We start from the raw sequence: 20,937 nt of genomic DNA, 5'->3' as shown, positions 1-20,937 counted from the left end.
TATGAAAGTCTGAGTTTTTATTCTGAAAAAGAGTTCCAGCTAGACTAGCCTATTATGTATGTTTTATGAACACATACAGTTGGGAATGCAGATTAGCACAACGTCCCTAGAAAGAGATTTGGCAAATGTATCCCAGTCTTAATGCATAAGATGCCCATCATAGTAATAATTATGCATTATGACAACATGAAAAAAAAAAACATGATCAATGAGTAGGGGAAAGATTTATGACAATGTTGAGTTAAAGCAAGATCCATGTAGTATGATAGTATGTCAGTAATGTTAACATATGTGTAAATATATGTTTGTATGTGTGCATAAATATAATGACCAAAGGGTTTTGATGGTAATACTGGTGATTCTTCTTTGTATTGTTATGTATTTTTCTATAGTAAACATATAGCCTTTTAAAAATAAGAAAAAATATTTAAGACAAATACAAAGAATAACAGCAACATTTCTTTATTTTTCTTTGTTATCTTTAAAAAATGTAAAATAAACTAAGGGAGGCCATTGTCATTAGAATTCAATCGTTCATTCGATTGAGAACTATTTTCAAGCATTTGCTATATGTCAAACATTGTTTTAGGCACCAGGTATTCTGCAGTGAAGAAAATAAAGCTCATATCTGGGAGAGGAACAAATGTTACCTCTACCACATACTGGTGAAGTGCTATGAATGAAATAATATTCATTAATATGCTATACTTTAGAGATAGTTGAAATAAAAAGTTATACACCTACTTAGCAGAGAATATAAAAGTATATTATCTAATTAGTCTGAGGAATATAATTTTTCTTAATTAAATTAAAGAAATTGAAATTGCTTACTTACCCCAATATTAAACATCCCTGTAAAATACTCCATATTTGCTTGAATGAACCAAATGTTGCTTAAACCTAGTTCATCACTTCTCTTCTTAGCACGGATTAAAGATAATTCCTTGTTTTCTATTAATGTAACCTAGATTTCACCCAGGAAACAACAGTATATTCAGTAACATAATTCAGACATTAGGGCAAAGTATTATTACTGTATTTCATAGCTTTAATGTAGAACATATTACACTGATCCTTATCCTCTGTCAGGAAGTATGTCCAATAATGTGGTATAAAAATGAACAAGGTCCTCAAACTTTTAAAGCTTACAAATGGAGTGATATAAGTGTAACAGGCAATTATAATATAGTTATGTGTGTAATGGAAGACATATTGCATTATCAGAGCACTCAGACTTCATGACTAAGGAAGGTTTTAGTAATTTAAGATGGAAAATAACATATTAACTGAGCCCTGAGAAATGAATAGAAATTAGCTAGAGGACTGGAGGAGTATTTCTGGCAGAGAAATATGTAAAAACGCCCAAGGGTGTGTTTGAAGAACTGAGAAAATTGGTGTAGCTGGGGCACAGTGTGTGGTGGTGATGGTGGATGGGGGGACAGGGTATAGATGGTAGACATAATTCTGGAGAGGTAATAGCAGCCAGGTCGTGTGATAAAAGAAGGTTCCATTGTTGCAATGTATACTATGGATTGGTTGGGGTGAAGGGCAACCTTCAGAAGGAAGGGCAAATGGTTAAGAGTCTCTAGGAATCCAGGCCAATGATGACTGGAGAGGATTACTGGTTTTGACAAAGAAAAGTGGGCAGAATTAAATCACTTTCATCACTATCATTCCTAGTTCTACCCTTATTTTGTCCTTATGCTTGTCTTTATGGAAAAATCCTGCATTCCTTTGTATAAAAACCTATCAGAGTATACTTGGCATCAAAGGCTTTCCAGCCATTATTCTAGCCAAGATTTCACCTTTAAAGTCTCAACATCTCTAAGTTTCTAGAACTGTGGAGAAGGGGGAAAAACACCATATCCTTGACCCTGCTTCTCCAGGGTTCTTCTTTATGAGCTTTCTTCCTCTAACTCCAACCACGAAATTGTTGCTTTCCTTGATAACAAAAACAGCTGCTAGTTTCCCCCAGGATTCCTTATTTATTTTGCCCTTTATTTTTGGAGAAAAGAAAAGAATGATACCCCCTTGCCCCCCAGCTGTCTGTTACATGTCATTCTGGCCAGTCTATGAGTTCTTCTTCACCATTTTCTTCTGTGAGGAGTCACTATAATTATTTTGCACCTTCCAGGGAGTTCATGAGCAAAGAATCTGCCCTGTTTGTTTTGTATTTTTTTAAAAGTCATCAAATTCTAGACTTTTATGCTAAAAGATGATCACTGCAAGGAAATGATTTCATATGGCAGAAGACTAAAAATAATAAACTCCTAACAAATGGCGGCAATGACTGCATAAATTATGGTACATTTACTTAAAAACATACTGTGTACTTACATTTTGGTGATATTTTAATAATGATATTTAAAACTATTTGCAATAGGGAAAAAACATTTATGCTACAATACTGAGTTAAAGCTGGTGACTAAAATTATATTTACATTTTTAGCATTTGCAGCAATAAGCATCCTCATAGACAATGACTTAATGAGAACAGGGGAAGAAAAGCATTTGATGGATGACTGTGGTAAATTTGGAGTTTATTTTTTTCTTTAACAGATTTTGTTAATCTTTTACAATTTTGGTAAAATGGATAAAAATCAAGATACTAAAAGAATATGCTTAATAAGTTTCAGATGCTAGTATTTCTGGTATAAAAATATATGGACAATTAAACTAGTTTTACTATTAACTATTTTATTTAACAACAGAATGGTGTTTCCTTCTAAAAATTATTTTAAAATATAACTGTTTTATAAAAATTGAAAACTCTACTGTGATCCTACTTTAAGATTTTTAGAAGTTAAAAAAAAAAAAAGATTTTTAGAAGTTTAGTTCAAAGAAAAAAAAATTTATGTGTGCCATATAATGTGACCTGAGTGAATGATTATACATTCAAAGAGCAGGGGTAAGACAGACCCAGCTAAGTGAACTGGGTAGTTTTCCATCGTTTCTTTTTATTGGTTATTCATATTTTACCTGGCATGATGGTAGCATGTGAGCAAGGACAATCCCGACATGGCCCTGGAAAAGGCAGAAAAAGAAACAACTTTGGTCTGTAAGGCTTTTTTCTCATTCTGAGACAGCAGCCTTGCCAAATAAAAACATGACTTTGAATATAATACAGTAAAGTCACATAGCGAAAGGCTAAAGAGAACAAAAGGAGAGATATAATACCCCGCCGCTGCAGAAATCCACAATTCTGTCACCAGGTTTGGCCTGATTTGTCACCACATAAACAAGGTTGTTTAATTGCTGCTGCTTCCTCAAAGCTCGATCACTGGACATTTTACCTAGGGAAGATAAGAGATGAAGACAATGAAATGTTAGGCATTGTGGGGTAGTGAGAAGACATTCATAGAATAGAACACTGGCATCCAGGAACAGGGTAAATGTATAAGTTTTAAATTCCACATCATCCACCAAGAGAGGACCAGAGAACTGGAATCCAGAAATGAACTCTTTCTATACATATTTTTACATTGATTCATGTCTAACTTTTCTGGCAGTAGCTATTGAAAAAAATGTTCTAGAGAGGAAACAATAAGCGAAATATTAATTGCAGAGCCATAAAATGTTCAATAAATTCACTGGATGAATAAAAATTAACAGTAATGACTGTTACTTCCTATTACCCTACCAGAGACATATTGCTAAAGATTACCTAATTCTAGTGCATTTTTAAATCTCCTTGGACAAAAGACATCTATAATACACAAAAACATTTTTATTATTTAACTGGCATCTTTGAACTCTTAATTCTTCTGGTTAGGACCACTGGAACATAGGTGTCACATTGTCTGAAATCTATCAATAGTTAGTATAGTTAGAGAGATATTAGATTTTACCATTTTGGCTTTGAAACTTCTTTTCCTCATGAGTCAGACACAGAAATCTAATGCAATTGGAGATTAAAGATAGGGCATTTCCAAGTATGAAATGCCTTGGGCCTAGTAGCATGAAAACATCTTAACTTTCCTTCAAAGCCACTAGTTAAGTCCACGAAAATAACTTCAGAAGAATGAATGAAATTATTTGTTTTTACATATTTCACATGCACTTTTTGTAAGAGCAAGATTAAGAAAATATAAGAGAGCAGATTTCATTGATATAGATAAAAGGAAAACCCAGATAATCTTTTGGCTTGATCAAAAATTATTTACAGATACCAACATTTCTCTACTCCATTTTCACAGAAAAATAGCTTGGCTTTTTTCTTTCCTTCTCTTCTCTGTTTTCCTTCTTTCTTAGGTTACTAAAATAAAAAACATTGGAACACCTTTAAGAAAAAAATGGAAAATGTGAATACAAAAATCTATATGAGAGAAAAAGATCCATAATATAATAATTCAAAGATAATATCTTTGTATATATGTACTTCTAGGTGTGTCCATAAATTCACAATGTTCTAGACACATATAAAAAATTATATATGAATCTTTCCATGTCATTGTATCTGTTTCTAGAAGTTTTAATGGCTGCATAGTATTCCACTGACTATATCTACCACACTTACATATCCAATTTCCTATTATAATGATGTGGTTTTATTATTATATAGCTAAATGATTGTACACATTCTTAGTTATTTAGCATGGCCTAATGCAAATTTCAAACATGAAGGGTATTTAAACCAATAGTCTGGTGACTTCACTTATGAAGACAGTTTCATATAGCTTTCTTTCCATTTTTCCCTAATAATATATTGTAAAAAAATTTAAACAAAATAAGTGAAGCCCCTTGTCATCCTACCCTTCCTGGATTACAACTTCTAAGAAATTATGACAATTTTCAACACAGCAAAGTTGAAAGAATCTTACAGTGAATGCCTCTAAAACCTCCACTTAGATTCTACCATTAACAGCTTACCAAGCTTGGTTTATCACATTTTTATCCATTTATCCATCCATCTATCCAACCATTCATAAATCTGCCTAATTTTTTATGGCAATGCAGTTCTGATTTGGAAGAGAAAGAGTAACAACAGGAAGGGGAGGAGAGTGAGGGAGTCAGAAGGCAAAACTGGAAAGGTATTTTTGAGCCCCGTCAGAAAGCTAGAGTCACAAATCCTGCTGTTTGATGGAGCCACTGAGGAGCAAGAAATGAGCATAAACATTTTAGTCTTCATTTTGTGGGATTAACATTTCTTATCCAAAGGATCTTTATAAAGTCAAAAGGAATTACCATTTGTTAAGAACAAGGAGAAAAGAAAATTTATTTAATGGAATAACTAACATCAAGTTTGGTATCACATTTCTATTAGACATTTAGAATTATCTAACTTAGGTTTGCTTCAAAAGCAAATATTGATGAAAATCTGTTTTTCTAGCTAAGATTGCATATATAGAATTCATGTTGATATGAAGGTTGAAGGCAAAGAGGTGATTTTCAGGGTTGTGTTTAAATAGACACTTAGCTACACATAATATTCACAGATTGAGCTAAAAATACAGTAGCATGATGCTCAGATGCTTTATGAAAAGCCAACTCTAATAAAACATTCGTCCTTCCCATTCTAGTTTTATAAATATTATGAGGCTCCAGGAAACATGAAGAGGATCTCAAATACATTGAGCAAGGTAATAAAGCAGTATTTTGAGATATAGTATTAATTAAAAAATCAAGTCCTACTCTCTATCTATATCCAACATTCTTGTGCCTAAGACACCGCTTATAAGCATGAATTTATAATCTATTTTTAATTTGACTAAAAATACTGGTTCTTTAAGTGTCATCATAGAAAAAGAAACCCAAGAACCAAATGACCAGATTTTTTTTTAAAATACAAACGATCTCATTTGTTCTGTGATGTAATTCTCCCACAGTGAAGTCTTCGCCTTGTCTACTTCAAGTTTGGAGGAATTTGATTATTTAGACAACTTCATGTTGTTTGCATTGCCCAGAAAGAAAATATGAAGGTCAAGGAATCAATTTCTAAGCAAAGGAAGAGCACCATTAGAACATTAGCACATTAGAACACCAACATAAAAAAACAAAAACAAAAACAAAAACAAAACAAAACAAAACAAAACCCACCAGCATCAGGGGATCCCTGGGTAGCTCAGTGGTTTAGCGCCTGCCTTTGGCCCAGGGCGTGATCCTGGAGTCCTGGGATTGAGTCCCATGTGGGGCTCCCTGCAGGGAGCCCGCTTCTCCCTCTCCCTGTCTCTCTCTCTCATGAATAAATAAAATCTTAAAAAAGAACACCAGCATCCCTTATGCAGGGCAATAGACAGTGAAACCCAGGTCCCATCCCCAGGGTAGCTATGGTTTTCATACTTAGGCACCTACTACTCTCAGGAACTGTCTGTATGCCGAGGACACACTTCAAAGTGAATACAACATAGTCCCTGTCCGTTAGGGAGCTCTCTTAAGAGTATCTAAAAGGGAGTTGTGGGTGTTCATTACATGCAAATGTATACGTGCTGAAAATAAAGGACTAATTGAGACATCACAGAGAGCTTTACAGAGACTTGAGCCATTTCAGCCGAGTCTTAAGGAGGAACAGAGACTTGCCAGGCAAGGGAAAGCATACTAAGAACAAGATGGCATATATTTAGGAGAAAACCACAATTGGCTCATGTGCTTGAAAATGAGGATTGGTGAAGAAGTGGCAAAGCATGAGACAGACCTGAAAACATGGGCAAGACCAGATGGGAAGGAGCTTGCTTGTTATTCTGCCTCTTTGCACTGTAGAGAGAACGTGGCCTCTAATGTTTAATGTGTTTAGAGCTCCTTAGAGACCAGTTCTACTTGAATAGACAGCATGGTTATTTTTACATTATTACATATTATAGATGTTCTTTTTTGTTTTTTATGTATATATTTTTTATTGGAGTTCGATTTGCCAACATATAGTAGAACACCCAGTGCTCATCCCCAGATGTTCTTTTACAGTGCTAGCCTGCATCATTTTTATTCAGGATAGAGTATACCCTCAAATCAAATCAGATTATTAATAGAATTCTCTGGAGCATTCAACCTCAACTGATGCTAATTGTCATTATGTCATTTAATTAAGAAAATGAAATAGAATCAACTAATTGGAATTCATGGACTCATTTTGAACCTGGTGTTCTAGATCAAGAAAGCTCTTCTTCTCACTCTCCTTCCCAGGGTCTCTTCTCTTGGTATTGCTCTGAAATGCTATGCTCACTAGGTCCTGTCTTTTGTGCCATAGCTTGTCATTGACCATGCTTTTCCAGTTTACAAAACTAAAGTCCCTTTCACATCTACCTACTTAAATATCTCTTCTTTGCTTGAAATACCTTTAAAGGCACCTGTCATAAGAAAAAAGTTTTTGATTTCTTGGCAAGAAAACAAGACCTCTAGTGACTTGAGCCCTGTTACTTGAGCAAACTCACCTTTGGGAACTTTCCTATATATCTCCTATATTCCAGTCTTTCTGAACAATGAATAGTTCCTTGAATTTATCAAGGTCAGTGAGGTGGCGCCTTTTACAAATTTGTTCCCTCTGCTCGAAACCTATTTGCTTGCTTTAGAACCTCAGGAACCTTACCTGCTAGCTTTCCATGCTCCTGATTACATTTACATTTAGTATTTTGTAATAAATTTTTTAAAAAGACAAAGTTACTTTTTCAAACATTCTGTACTACCCAAAATAATTAATCTTTTATACTATAAAGTATTAGTATTGTTAAATAGTGAAAACATTTTATTATAAACTTCTGGGTATTTATCTGAAGAAAGTAAAAACACTAGCTCAAAAAGATATCTGCATCCCTATGTTCACTGCAGCTCTATTTACAATAATCAAGATATGAAGAACATCTAAGTGTTCATCAATGAGTGATGGATAAAATGTGGTAGACAGATACACAATTAAATATTATTCAGCTATACAAAACAATGAAATCTTGCCATTTGAAATAACATGGTGGGACCTTAGGGCATATGCTAAATGAAGTAAGTCAGATAAGTACAATATGATTTCCCTTACATGTGGAATCTAAGAGAGTAGTTTGGTGGTTGCCAGAGGCAGGGATGGGGGTGGGCAAAATGTGAGAAGGGAGCCAAAGGTACAACCTCCAGTTATAAAATAAATAAGTCATGAGGATGTAATGTATAGCATGGCAACCACAGTTAATAATATTGTATTGCATATTTGGAAGTTGCTAATAGAATAGATCCTAGGAGTTCTCATCACAAGAAAAGAATTAACTATGTGTAGTGATGGATGTTAATTAATTAGACTTATTGTGGTGCTCATTTCACAACATATACAAATATCAAATCATTATGTTGTACACATGAAACTAAAATAATTCTGTCAATTATAACTCAAACTTTTTTTTAAATGATACTTAGGCACAATTAATTATATTAACTACCAAAAGAACTATTAGCTAAAATTGCTTCTGTCTCCCTGAAATAGATTCAGAAACTTGGGTCCAATTAAATGGAAAGAGGAGGCTGATAGATCACATAACAGGTGCTCAATAAGTTTGATGAATTTATTTTCTGTGCATTTAAGACAAGCTGGATTTTATTTTATTTATTTATTTTTTGACAAGCTGGATTTTAAAGGCCATATGCTTACTTCTGCATGTACTAAGCATGAAAACAAGTTAGCTATCAATGCTGTGCTTGTTGAAAAGTAAAAGAAGTCAACTACGAAACTGTTTTATATGGAAATGTAAAAGTTTCTGAGAACTTTGGTGAGGGAATAAAAAGATAGCTACTTAAAGCTATATCAAAAAAGCTAGACAAAAATAAATTCAAAATGGATGAAAGACCTAAATGTGAGACAGGAAACCATCAAAATCCTAGAGGAGAACACAGGCAGCAACCTCTTTGACCTCAGCCACAGCAACTTCTTATTAGATAACTCACCTAAGGCAAGGGAAATAACATACTGGGACTTCATCAAAATAATAAGCTTCTGCACAACAAAGGAAACAATCAGCAAAACTAAAAGGTGACCTGGAATGGGAGAAATTATTTGCAAATAACATATCTAATAAAGGATTAGTATCCAAAATATATAAAGAACTTATAAAAACTCAACACCCAAAGAACAAATAATCCAATTAAGAAATGGGAAGAAATGAGCACTCATTTTTCCAAAGAAAACATCCAAATGGCTAACAGATATGTGAAATGATGCTCAACATCACTCATGATCAGGGAAATACAAATTAAAACTACAATGAGACAGGTACTAGGCTCACAACTGTCAGAACAGCTAAAATCAACAACATAAGAAACAGGTGTTGGTGAGGATGTTAAGAAAGGGAAACCCTCTTACACTGTTGGTGGGAATGAAAGCTGGTGCAGCCACTCTGGAAAACAGTATGTAGATTCCTCAAAAAGTTAAGAATAGAACTACCCTATCATCCAGTAATTGCACTACTGGGTATTTATCCAAAAAATCCAAAAATACTAATTCAAAAGGATATATGCATCCCAATGTTTATAGCAGCATTATCAACAATAGCCAAATTATGGAAACAGCCCAAATGTCCATCGACTCATGTATGGATAAAGAAGTGGTAAGTATATACAATGGAATATTACTCAGCTATCAAAAATAAATCTTGGCATTAGTGATGATACGGATGGAGCTAGAGAATATGATGCTAAATGAAATAAGTCAGAGAAAGACAAATACCAATGATTTCACTCATATGGAATTTAAGAAACAAAACAAATGAGCATAGAGGAAAAAGAGGGGCAAAACAAGAAACAGACTCTTACTGACAGAGAACATACTGAGAGCTACTGGAGGGATGTGGGTGGGCGAAATGGGTTAAATAGGTGACGGGGATTAAGGAGGGCACCTGTTTGGACGAACACCAGGTGTGGTATATAAGTGTTGAATCACTAAATTATACACCTGAAACTAATATGACACCGCATGTTCACTAACTGGAATTTAAATAAGAACTTAAAAAAAAGTTAGAAAGGCAGGAATTAAATTCCTAAAGAAATTCCTGAGTTGATGTGTAAAACTAAGCAGCAACATAAAGTTTATACTTTAGGTTAGTGCAATTTTGTTTTAAATTTTAGACATGACTTATTGGAAATCTTAAACATTTCAAATAGTCCTTTTGATTTACATTTTTCAAAGTTAGTTGCAGACTAGCATCACTAATCCTCTTAGCCATGCTAACCTCACAGTGACAACTTTCTTGCAACAATGGATACTAATTATCTGATAACTTTTTTCCTCTTTTCCCTACTTGTTCACACATTCCACAGTGCAGTCTATGAAATCAACAATTGTGTAACAATGTGATGGTTATTTTCACTCTGATAATTTTGTTATTCACAGTATTAGAGCATTCAAAAATTATTAGAAATTCAAAATGCTAAAAAGAGACCAATTTATTCCTCTCTAAATTGAAGAATAATGACCTCACAAATACCTTAATTATTTGCCAATGAAACAACCAATGAACCTGACCTACAAAGAACTGTTCTAGACAATGTTAGGGACACAAAGATCTATTATACTTGGTCTCTGCCCTTAGTAAAGTTATGTTTTGTATAATTAGTACAAAATGTTTGATTTGAGCTTAGAAAATATATTGTATTAACCACATTGTACAAGATATTTTAATGAAATTTTAACAGCTATAAGTTACAAAAATACAATTATATTTCATCAAAGTTTCTAAAATGGTTGATAATACTTTTTGTTTATACGATGTTTTGCAGTTTATTAAATGCTTGCATATTTGATATATAATCCAATCTTAAAACTGTCAGGTCGTCAGAGTGGATGGCATTTTCCTTATTTTACAAATGAGGACACTGAGCACTAATGAGGTTGTTCAAACTTAGCACTTGCTCAAAGACACATACCTGGTAAGTAGTAAAGCTGGTACTCCCACCAAAAATTTCTATATGCCAGGTTCAGTCTTCTTCCTGCTATGACTTGATCTCTCTTACACAGATGATTCTGATTAATTGTGATATCAGAATTTCAGCACTGGTACTGTTTTTTTAAAGATTTTATTTATTCATTCATGAAAGACACAGAGAGAGAGAGAGGCGAATACACAGGCAGAAGGAGAAGCAGGCTCCATGCAGGGAGCCTGATGTGGGACTCAATCCTGTGACTCCAGGATCACACCCTGGGCCAAAGGCAGGCGCTAAATTGCTGAGCCACCCAGGGATCCCCTGGTACTTTTTTTTAGTGTGAGAGTTCAAGGAAATGAAGTGCTTTCTAGGAGGAAAATAAGGGATTTCCCTAAAAATTCCATCTTAGGGGGTAAAATGTTCTTTAGAATCAGTCATAAAATGCAGTTTATTTCAGTTTTTCCTTTAAGTAAAATTTCCAAGCACAGGCTTACCAGTAAAAAAGATTAAGTTTTGGACTCAATATTTTGGAATATATCACTGAGGCATTATTTGGAGGTCTCATAAGTCACTCTGTTTAATGAATTGACCTTTGAGGGTCACTCTTCCCAGAAAGAGACCATTTCCTCACCTTGGGACTGTACCAACCTTTTCGATTTTATAGAAAAGTGACATGAGGAGGTTGAGCAATCAATTTGTTGCAAAATCGGATTATCCAGGAGGAATGAAATGAAAATAGATTGGAAAGATTTTTCCTGTTACAGTACTGCAGATGCTGTCCAAATATGGCATGCACCTTTACTCTTCTATATCCAGTTCTAGAGCATCTTTAAAAAACTGATAACTAAAAAAAATATTTAAGCAAAATGCTGGGTTAAGGGACAAAGTTGGAGAAAATATAGTTACATTATTTGTCAAATCAAAACTTGTTTTGTTTATAGAAGGGATTAAATACTGTAAACAGTGGAAATTTTAAAACCTTTTAAAAACTGCTATTTTTTTTCTCTAAGATGAATAAAACATTTTGACTTCAGAATACCAGATCCTTGAGTTAATTGAACACATATATTTTCATTCCATTTAACTGCTATTTACACCACACAAAGTAAACATTACTTTGTCCTGGATTCAGTTTTTTTTTAAAAGTCACAATATCTTCCAAGTTGCCCACAAGACCAAGTAGAAATGCTTTAGAACAAAAACATTAACTCTAGAAAATAGGTATTTATTTCTTCTCCCTCTTTCAGAGGCTTATGTTAACAATGGTAAGGTATTTTAATAGTTTTATTAACTTTTTGAAATCATTCAAATAATCCTCAATTTGGCTTCAAATGTGGTACGTTTCACAATATTTAGGTTAAGTGATACTCTAGTAGCTCAAAATGGTGAGTGTTAACTTTCCCAGAGTCAAGCAATTTCAAAAAACAGCTTCTTTTGTGCATAATATTCTAATTTCTGCTATGATATGACCTACAGATTTTTCTTATTTGATTTTTTTATTGAAAAGATGAAAATGATGAATATCTAAGGTGACATGATCCCAAATTCTTTGATAATATTAATTCTACATTATAGAATTCCCATTAAGAGGTGGTTTCTATGCCTGTTCCCTTGAATCTGAACTCTATGATTGCTTGATCAGTGTAATACAGAAACAACAATGTCCATTTCCGGCAGCTTCCACTGCTCTGTCTTTTCAGTCATTTGCTCTAGGAACACAGCACCCTGCTCTAGGAAGCTAAGCCTGCCCAGCTGATGCTGTGTAAACAGACAAGATTTCCCAATGAGCCCTACCAAGATGCAGATTTGTGAATAAAATCAATAATTGTTATTTAAAGGCACTAAGCTTTGCAGTGATTTTTTAGGTAGAAATAGATGACTAGAATGACATCCTACCGTTGGGCTTTTAAGGATTATCATCATTGAAAAGTATTATGAAGGCACCTACCTATCATGAAATGGTGCTAGGTAGAATGACAGTAACCAATATAAAGAATGGTTATTATACGTAAAAGTGAACACTCCAAGGCAGTGGTATTCATTACAAGTTACATAGGTACCATACAAACTCAAAGGCAGTCTTAAATTTCAATTCTACTGTTCCTTTTCTTTTTTAATGGTCTCAAACCTTGTGAGCCTAACTTACAAGGAAGAACATTAAAGAATGTTGGACTTCCACAGCAAGGGATGGTGGAGAGAAAAAGACTGTGGGAACTAACACACAGCAATAGGCATGGGTAGGGGATGGAGACAGTGATCCAAATTAGAATTCTGAAGAAACTCAATCTGGTCAAGTATTGGTATTCACAAAGGTCTAGCAACAGTAGTCTTAAGCAGTGGTCCAGCCAGTATAGTTTAGGAAAAGGGAAGAAACACAAAGGGTCAGAAAAAGGAAGGTCATACCATTGATAACATGTAGGTGGTCAGGCCCTATCCTAAGTCACAAGAGATGACAGATCTAAAAGAGTTAAGCTACACTGGAACTGAGCCACTTAGGAGATAAGAGTTTACTGACATATAAGTTCAGGGCCTGAGTAGGACAGTGGAAGGCAGGAATTGATATTTTTTTCCTAAACTGGAATTTTGGATTTCCCTCCTTTTCTTTGATTTTTTTCATTATCACCTCTACAGATTAGTTTATTAAATTAGCACATATTTTAAAAACATTTACCAAGGTGCTAGGACACAATAGAGAACAAAGCAGATTATTATATTGCAGTGAAAGGAGTTTGACAATAAAAAATCAAATGATAAATGATAAGGAGAAAATTAAAATAAAATATGGTTGAAATTAACTTGGTGAATATTGTTAGATTAGATAATGAGGAAATGCCTTCTTGAGCAGGTAACAAAACTGGGATCTGAATGACAAGAAGTAGCCATGAGAAGTAAGTGAAAAAGTACTCCATACGAAAGGAACTGTTAAAGGAGCCATCACGTAGAGACAAGGCAGGGATATTTAACGAAGACAATTACAATTATATTTACTCTCATCATATATATGTGTGTATATATGTGCATATATGTGTGTGTATATATATATATATACATATATATAGTTACTGAATGGATATTCTTATTTACTGGTATTAGGACTACTGAATGATTACAATGTGCTAAGGATGTTTTATTTATTATTTCAGTCCTTTGTCATGAGGTTGGTACTGTTACTACAATTCAGATAAATAAATGTGAACTAAAATAATAAAGTAACTCACTTGGTCACATAGTTACTCCATGGTAGAGCCAGGGTTTGAATTTTGCCAGTCTTGCTTCAGAGCCTGTGTTTCTATCTACTACCCCAGAAATCACAAATTCTTAACAGTAAAATAGTTTTGAACAGGACCCAAATATATATATGATTACCAATTTGTTTGTTACATATTAATAAAGTTTAAAGTCTGTTTTAGAAAAAATAAGTATGCATTATTGCTGCTTCCTTGTGTGGTATAGATATGTTTCATCTATATTTCTGACACCAGAGAAATTTTCATTATTATTGAACATTTTTCTTTTATATTTTGGTAATATATACCTAATTCTAATCTCAAAATCAGTATGAAAGTCATACTAAAGTCAAATTTTCAGAAAAATACCAAACGTAAGGAGTGCTGGATTTGAAGCCTATGTATATAAATGGCTTCACTTATTAAAAAAAAAATTCTTCGGGACTTATCTGGTTACTGTACATTCAGGGTAAGTGCTCCATGAGAAAGAGGCAGAGAGAGAGACATAGGGAGATGTATCTTTCTAAAAAGAAAGTTTACCTATCCTAAATTACTTCAGCTTTACTTCAGATTCTTCTGTGTTTCTGAAAATTCTTTTTAATGATTGAATCTAAGAAGCATTCCTTGAACAAGCCAATGTCAAGTGTGCTGTGATTATTTTGGTTTTCTGTTTGGTTGGTTCTTTACTTTTTTGTATATACACTTGTGCATACCCATGCACTATAGTTTTTAATCAGCTATTGTAGCTACAATTGTACCTACAAGTCTGAGCTGTGAAGACACAGAAGAATTAGCATTGATTATACTTTGATTGTGGAACACTGGTCCCTCCAGATATTAAGAGAGATTGGGAGGGAGAAAAAGTGGCTTCCACCATCAGATAGTCTTAGGAAATTCACACATTATCCAATTTTTTTGGAGAATCACAATGCCCATTGGCATAATAAAGGCTCTAAGGAGAATCAGTAAAGAAACATAGTGTTTCCCAAAATCATCTGACAACTGAATGTTATTACTATCTAGTTTTCTATAGGAACCATTTTAGGAAATATTGCTAAAAAGGGGCACCTGGGTGGCTCAGTTAGTTAAGTGTCTGGTTCATGTAATGATCCCAGAGGTCCTGGGATTGAACCCTGACGTAGGCTCCCTGCTCACTGAGGAGTCTACTTCTCCCTCTCCCTCTGCCCCTCCTGGCACCGCCCCCTTGTGTTCTCTCCTTCTCTTTCTCTCAAATAAATAAACAAAATCTTTTAAAAAAAACTACTAATCCTTCAAAATCAGTTCCAGTGAATGCAGTGAGTCAACAAAGACACAAAACCAGATTCTGCAGACTTCAAAACTTTCCACTTCAGGACAACTCTGTCTCCTAGGAGCCTCCAGAAATTACACAGAATATATACAAAACCTAGTCACATGCTAGTTAGTCTCAAGAGACTGAGTCATCAATAAAAAGGAACCAAAGGCACCAAAAACATTTTTCTTGAGAATGAGTTATAAAAGCTATGTTTGAAAGCTTGAAGACATTAGCCATCATAATATATTTTCTTAAATATTAATTTAGGAAAGAAAGTGATGTAACATATTTAATGTAAACTTCTGAAATATTCTGAGAACAAGGACTCATAGTGTCCATCACAGTTAAAATAGATGCATTATTTAATTATATGTACTGAAATAGCTAAGTGATTATAAGAACTCGACAATAATGCTTGAAATTTAACATTTCTAGATACCCAGTGAAATATACAGTATGAAAATCTAAATATCCTCCCTAGTAAATACCCTTAAAATCTACCAGTCTCTATCTGATGTTGAAGATACAGACATGGTAGCATAAAGGAATTTATGAGGAATACCTACATTTCTGTATACACACAAAACAGTTATGGCAATTTCCTCACTCTTTAAAACAGGATGCATATCTTGGTCACTTCCAAGAACTAAATCAGATTTGAAGTCTTATATATTTTCCTCCAGTATTTACATACCATATCTAGGATACACAAAAAAACAAACATATAGAACAAAAAACACCAGGAAATGGTGGTTAGTCCAAGAATTTCCATCAACTTCCATTAGTTTAATCTTATAACATGTGATTAGTTTCTACTTTCAAGTTAATAAAAGAAGCCAAAACTTTATTTCATCAACTAATAGAAAATAGACTTCCTAGAGAAGTATGTAGAACATTAAAAATAAATACTCCTGTACTGATGGGCTTTAAAATTCATAAATGATCTAGTAAAAGACTTTGTACTTTCACTAGTAATAAAATACAAGCAATAATAGGCTATCATATGAGAATTTTAGTTGTCTTTTAAGGAATAATATCCAAACACCAAGGGAAAACATACTGCAATTAGCAATTACAAATAGCAAAATTATAAATAACCCATTAATTTATACAATTCACAAAAACATAATTTCTTTGCTAAGGAATACTTTGGAACATTGTATTCAATATTTGAAGAGAAAAAAGAGCAGTTTATAAACCAAAACTTTCAGTCAAAGTGGGGAAAAATCCTTTTCCTCTTGTATCAATAATTAAGAAGAGGAAGAGGAAATCCAACAGCCAATTAAGAAACACTTATTAGGTACCTATTCTGTGCTAAGCATTGCTCTAAGGGTTGGGGATATAGCAATCCCTGCTGTCACAGGACACAGTAAGGGGTAGACATATGATACACACAAAGCAAATAAACATATACTACATCAGGGGCTAACAAGAAAAGTAAACAGAGGAGGAGGACAAATAGTGTCGGAGAGACTTATTTTAAATGAAAAAATCTGAACGGGCTCCCTGATAAGGTGCTATTTGAGATCTGAATGAAGTGATGAAGTACATGAATTATCTGGGGGAAGAGTTTTCCAGACGAGGATAACAAATAGGAGACAGGCAGAGAAGAAGATGGAAGAAGTAGGCAAAGGCCAGAGTATGGAAGACCTTATAATCTATGTAAGAATTTTGGGTTTATTTTGCATGGATGGGTGGATTTTATGACATTGACTTTTAAAAGTGATTTCTATAGGCAAGCAAGGGTAAAAGCAGGGAGTCTGACTAGGATACTACTGCAAAAATAGTCAAGGCCAGACATGATAGTTGTTTAGATTAAGGATGGAGCAATGGACATAGAGAGAAATCATTAGATTAGGCATATGTTTTTAAAATAGAGCTGATAGAATTTGCTAATGACTTGGATATAGAGGGTAAAAGAAAGAGAAGGGTCAAGAACGACTCCAGAATTTTGAGCCTAACCAACTAAAAGAATCACATTACTACATGTTGAGTTGTAGTAGAAGTATGAAGACTAAAAAAAAAAAAAAAAAAAAAAAAAAAAGTATGAAGACTAAATCCTGAGGTTTTTTTTCATGCCCAGAGATTTGGAAGCTATAATAAGAACCAGCAAAGAAGATTGGAAGCTATAATAAGAACCAGCAAAGGAGATTGATAAGGCATCCTCCTATTGGTTTCTCAGAGGCCAACTAAAAAAGTATTTCTAGGAGAAGGGAATGATTAATTTTGTCCAGTGCAGTTGATATATTAAGGAAAATAAGGACTGCGACTTGTCCCTTAGATTTAGTAAATGGAAGTCCCTGGTGACCTTGACAATAGTAGTTTTGTTGGAGTGGTAGGGCAAAAGATTAATTTTTGTGGGTTCAAAAGAGAAGGACAACTAATAAGTATAAGGCATAATAGAAATAGAAAATCATGATTTTGTGATAATTGATTTGGGTAAGACTCATCAATGGATGCTAAAGCTACTGGAGAAAAACTATTAGGGAATAAGACAGCTCAAAGTAGCTTTCTAAGCATTATTTATTATTACAAAGGGAAACCAGTATCTTTACAATGAAGAAATCTGAGAGAAACCATCTTAACCAAGTGATCAAATTTATAAATAATGTGTCAAACTGATATGTGCTGGCTGTTGTGGTGCACTTGGAGGGACATAACATCAATTCTGTAGTATGCTTGCCAAAAAACGTTTAGGAGTCATTTTACTGTAAACTTGCCAATGGTTTAGCCTCCATCTGAAAGAGGAAATAGATAAATCTAAATTGAGCATATTCTGCAATACAACTGGTTTAGTTTCTTAAAAAGAAAAAAGTCAATATCATAAAAAACAAAAAGGATTTTAAAGCCCAGGCTTCTAGATTAAAGATGACTAGAGATATATAACAACTAAAAGCAATGGATAGTCTCTGACTGGATACTGGATATTAAAGAGAATGAGAGTGTTATTGAATAATTGGGAGTATTTGAATATGGTCAGTAAATTTGCTAATAGTATTGTATTCCTGTTAAATTTCCTGTATGTAGGGGCACCTGGGTGTCTCGGTCAGTTAAGCATCTGCCTCAGCTCAGGTCATGATCCTAGGGTCCTGGGATGGAGCCCTGCATCAGTCTCCCTGGTCACTGAGGAGTCTGCTTCTCCCTCTCCTTCTGCCTCTCCCCACCCCCTGTCCCTCCTCAACTTATGCTTTCTCCCAAATAAATAAATAACATCTTTTAAAAAATTTCCTGTGTGTAATTATTGGATTGTCATTATATAAGAGAATGCCTTTGTTCTTAGGAGATATATGAGAAAATATTTGGGGTGAAATGTCATAATGCATACAAAGAATTCTCAAACGGTTCAGGAGAAATGAATATATTAAAGAGATAATGTAAGTAAGACAAAATAGTAAAAAATAGCCTTCATAAAAATATGAATGCTACATGGGGATTCAGTCCTGGTATATTTGTGCCGCTATAAACAATAAGGTTAGCAATTTTTTAACAAAAGTTTGGGAAGGGAGTGGAGGAAGATAAGATGAAACCATAGCAGGTAAAAAGAGTGGCAGCTGTAGGGCTAAGTAGCGTAAGAGGATTTAAAAAACTGGGAGGTAATTCAGCATTATTGATATCTGATGAGCATGATCCAGGACAACAAACAAACAAACAAACAGTTGAGGGTGTAAGAGGAAGAGATACAGTGCACAGTGCAAGGCTCAGGCTTAAACAAGAATATAGCAGGAGAACCTGCTGTGGATGGCTATAGAAGCTGGTATGTTGGTTCAACTGCTGGAGGAAGCATGTAGAAACTTCTGGCGGCTTTTATTTTAAACCTATGAGTTAAGAGAAAAAGGGAAGCAGTATTGAATGTTTGAAGAGAGAAGATGATATGAAAGAGTTGTATATACCACGTGGACTTAGAAAATCTTATATAAGAATTATGAGTTGGGACCTGGGTGGCTCAGTGGTTGAGCGTCTGCCTTTGGCTCAGGGCATGATCCTGGATTCCCCAGATCGAGTCCCACATCGGGCTCCCTGCATGGAGCCTGCTTCTCCTTCTGCCTATATCTCTGTCTCTGTCTCTGATGAATAAATAAACAAAATATTTAAAAACAAAACAAAGCAGAGAATTATGAGTTAAGGATTTCCTTAAACAAAGATCTATGTAATTATAAAGATGGAAGAAACCCTAGAACTCATCATCTAATCCAATCATTTTATAGGCAAGGAAATGGAGACTTGGAGAAAAACAGATAATGTAGAGATAATGAACATGGTTAATTGGCCAAATGAAACAATAGTACTAGGAATATTAAAGCACTTCTAGAAATTCTTATACATGGCAGTACCATGCTAAGAACTTTGTATCTGTTAACTCTTATAGTGAAAATTACTTATATAAAAAGGCATGTATATTAACTTCTGCATTCCATGTGAATAAAAAAGTTTCAAAATACTTAAGGAGCACCCCCAGAGTCACACAGCTATCTTCATGAATAGATGGAATTTACATTTGTACTCCTGTTATCACCATCTTATTTTAAGGGATTCTCAATGAGACTTCCAATTCTTGTATCTTACCCTACCCTACATGGACTCTACACTTCCTTGTACCTAATAGGTTTTCAAATAAGTTTATTGACTCAAATACTTCAGTAACTTGAAGCCTGATAAGAGCCCTAGGAAGGCTCAGGGCATAGTGCTGATCATTAGATACTTAGGGCAAGAGGAACGATAAAGAAGGAACCACACATGGCAGAAATTGAGGAAATGAATGGTACGCAAAAATCCACCTTAAGTTTCTTTGTTGATTAATTACACAGATGATGCAAACGCGACTCAATGCTGATTGATATTAAACAATTTCTAACAGATGCAATGGAAAAATTTCTGAGAAAACAATGTTTCATACATATATGAACAATAGGGGCTTACATACTGAGGGACAAGGAAGAGGAGGCAGAAAGAAGGGGTTTGAATTAACTAGTAATTTATGAATTCTCACATAACAAGGGGGAGCTTAAAGAGTAAAACTTTCATTGCTTCACTTTAGTGCAGTGCCAGTCTTTTAATCCCTTCCTGACCTATTTTTATTCAGCACTGAAAAGGGTACATTGTTTGATTTGGGTATTAGCTTTTAAGGAGATTAGTTTCCAGGAAAAGTAAAGCATTTTGCATATAAAGAGAGACCCTCTTGATACAAGGCATCATAGTGTGCTGTTTCCAAACCACCTGTTAAAAAGAATAAAAAACAAAACAGAATTCAATATTCATTCCCAAAATTACATATGAAATTAAAATCATTTTGTGTAAAAAACATGTCAACGAAAAATATTTTTTCAAAATATGTATATGCCTTCTAGATTTTAACCAGAAGGAAGCTGAATCCTTTTATTCCAAAGCAAGAGGTGAAAATTAATAGGTTTTTCTTCTTAATCATGGATGTCAATCTGCATTAGATTATTAATTATGAATTATAATGCAATGAAAATACAAACACTATGGGGAAATACAAAAAGCTTCCTAAATCTTCATACAATTTTATTTTATTTTGGATACCTCTGTCTTCATCGTAACCCTTCAGGCAAGTCTGTCCCTATACTCCAAGTG

General features: G+C 34.2%; 1 protein-coding gene across 6 annotated transcripts in view; it reads right to left on the bottom strand.

Annotated features, from left to right (window-relative positions):
• GSTCD (glutathione S-transferase C-terminal domain containing) overlaps window positions 1–20,937 on the bottom strand; it is a 124,928-nt gene that overhangs the window by 26,232 nt on the left and 77,759 nt on the right. For all 6 annotated transcript variants that reach the window (XR_012023277.1, XM_072810292.1, XM_072810293.1 and 3 more), the window contains 3 exons: window positions 3,178–3,293; window positions 2,980–3,024; window positions 836–964 (listed from right to left, as the gene is read on the bottom strand). Coding sequence is in view for 5 of the 6 variants with exons in the window: in XM_072810292.1 (XP_072666393.1) it covers window positions 836–964; window positions 2,980–3,024; window positions 3,178–3,293 (290 nt within the window). In the remaining variant the exon portion in view is untranslated. The remainder of the gene's footprint in view (window positions 1–835; window positions 965–2,979; window positions 3,025–3,177; window positions 3,294–20,937) is intronic.

Source organism: Canis lupus, chromosome 33 (genome assembly GCF_048164855.1).
Source record: "Canis lupus baileyi chromosome 33, mCanLup2.hap1, whole genome shotgun sequence".
Classification (NCBI taxonomy): Eukaryota; Metazoa; Chordata; class Mammalia; order Carnivora; family Canidae; genus Canis; species Canis lupus.
This window is presented reverse-complemented; position numbering and strand designations above follow the sequence as displayed.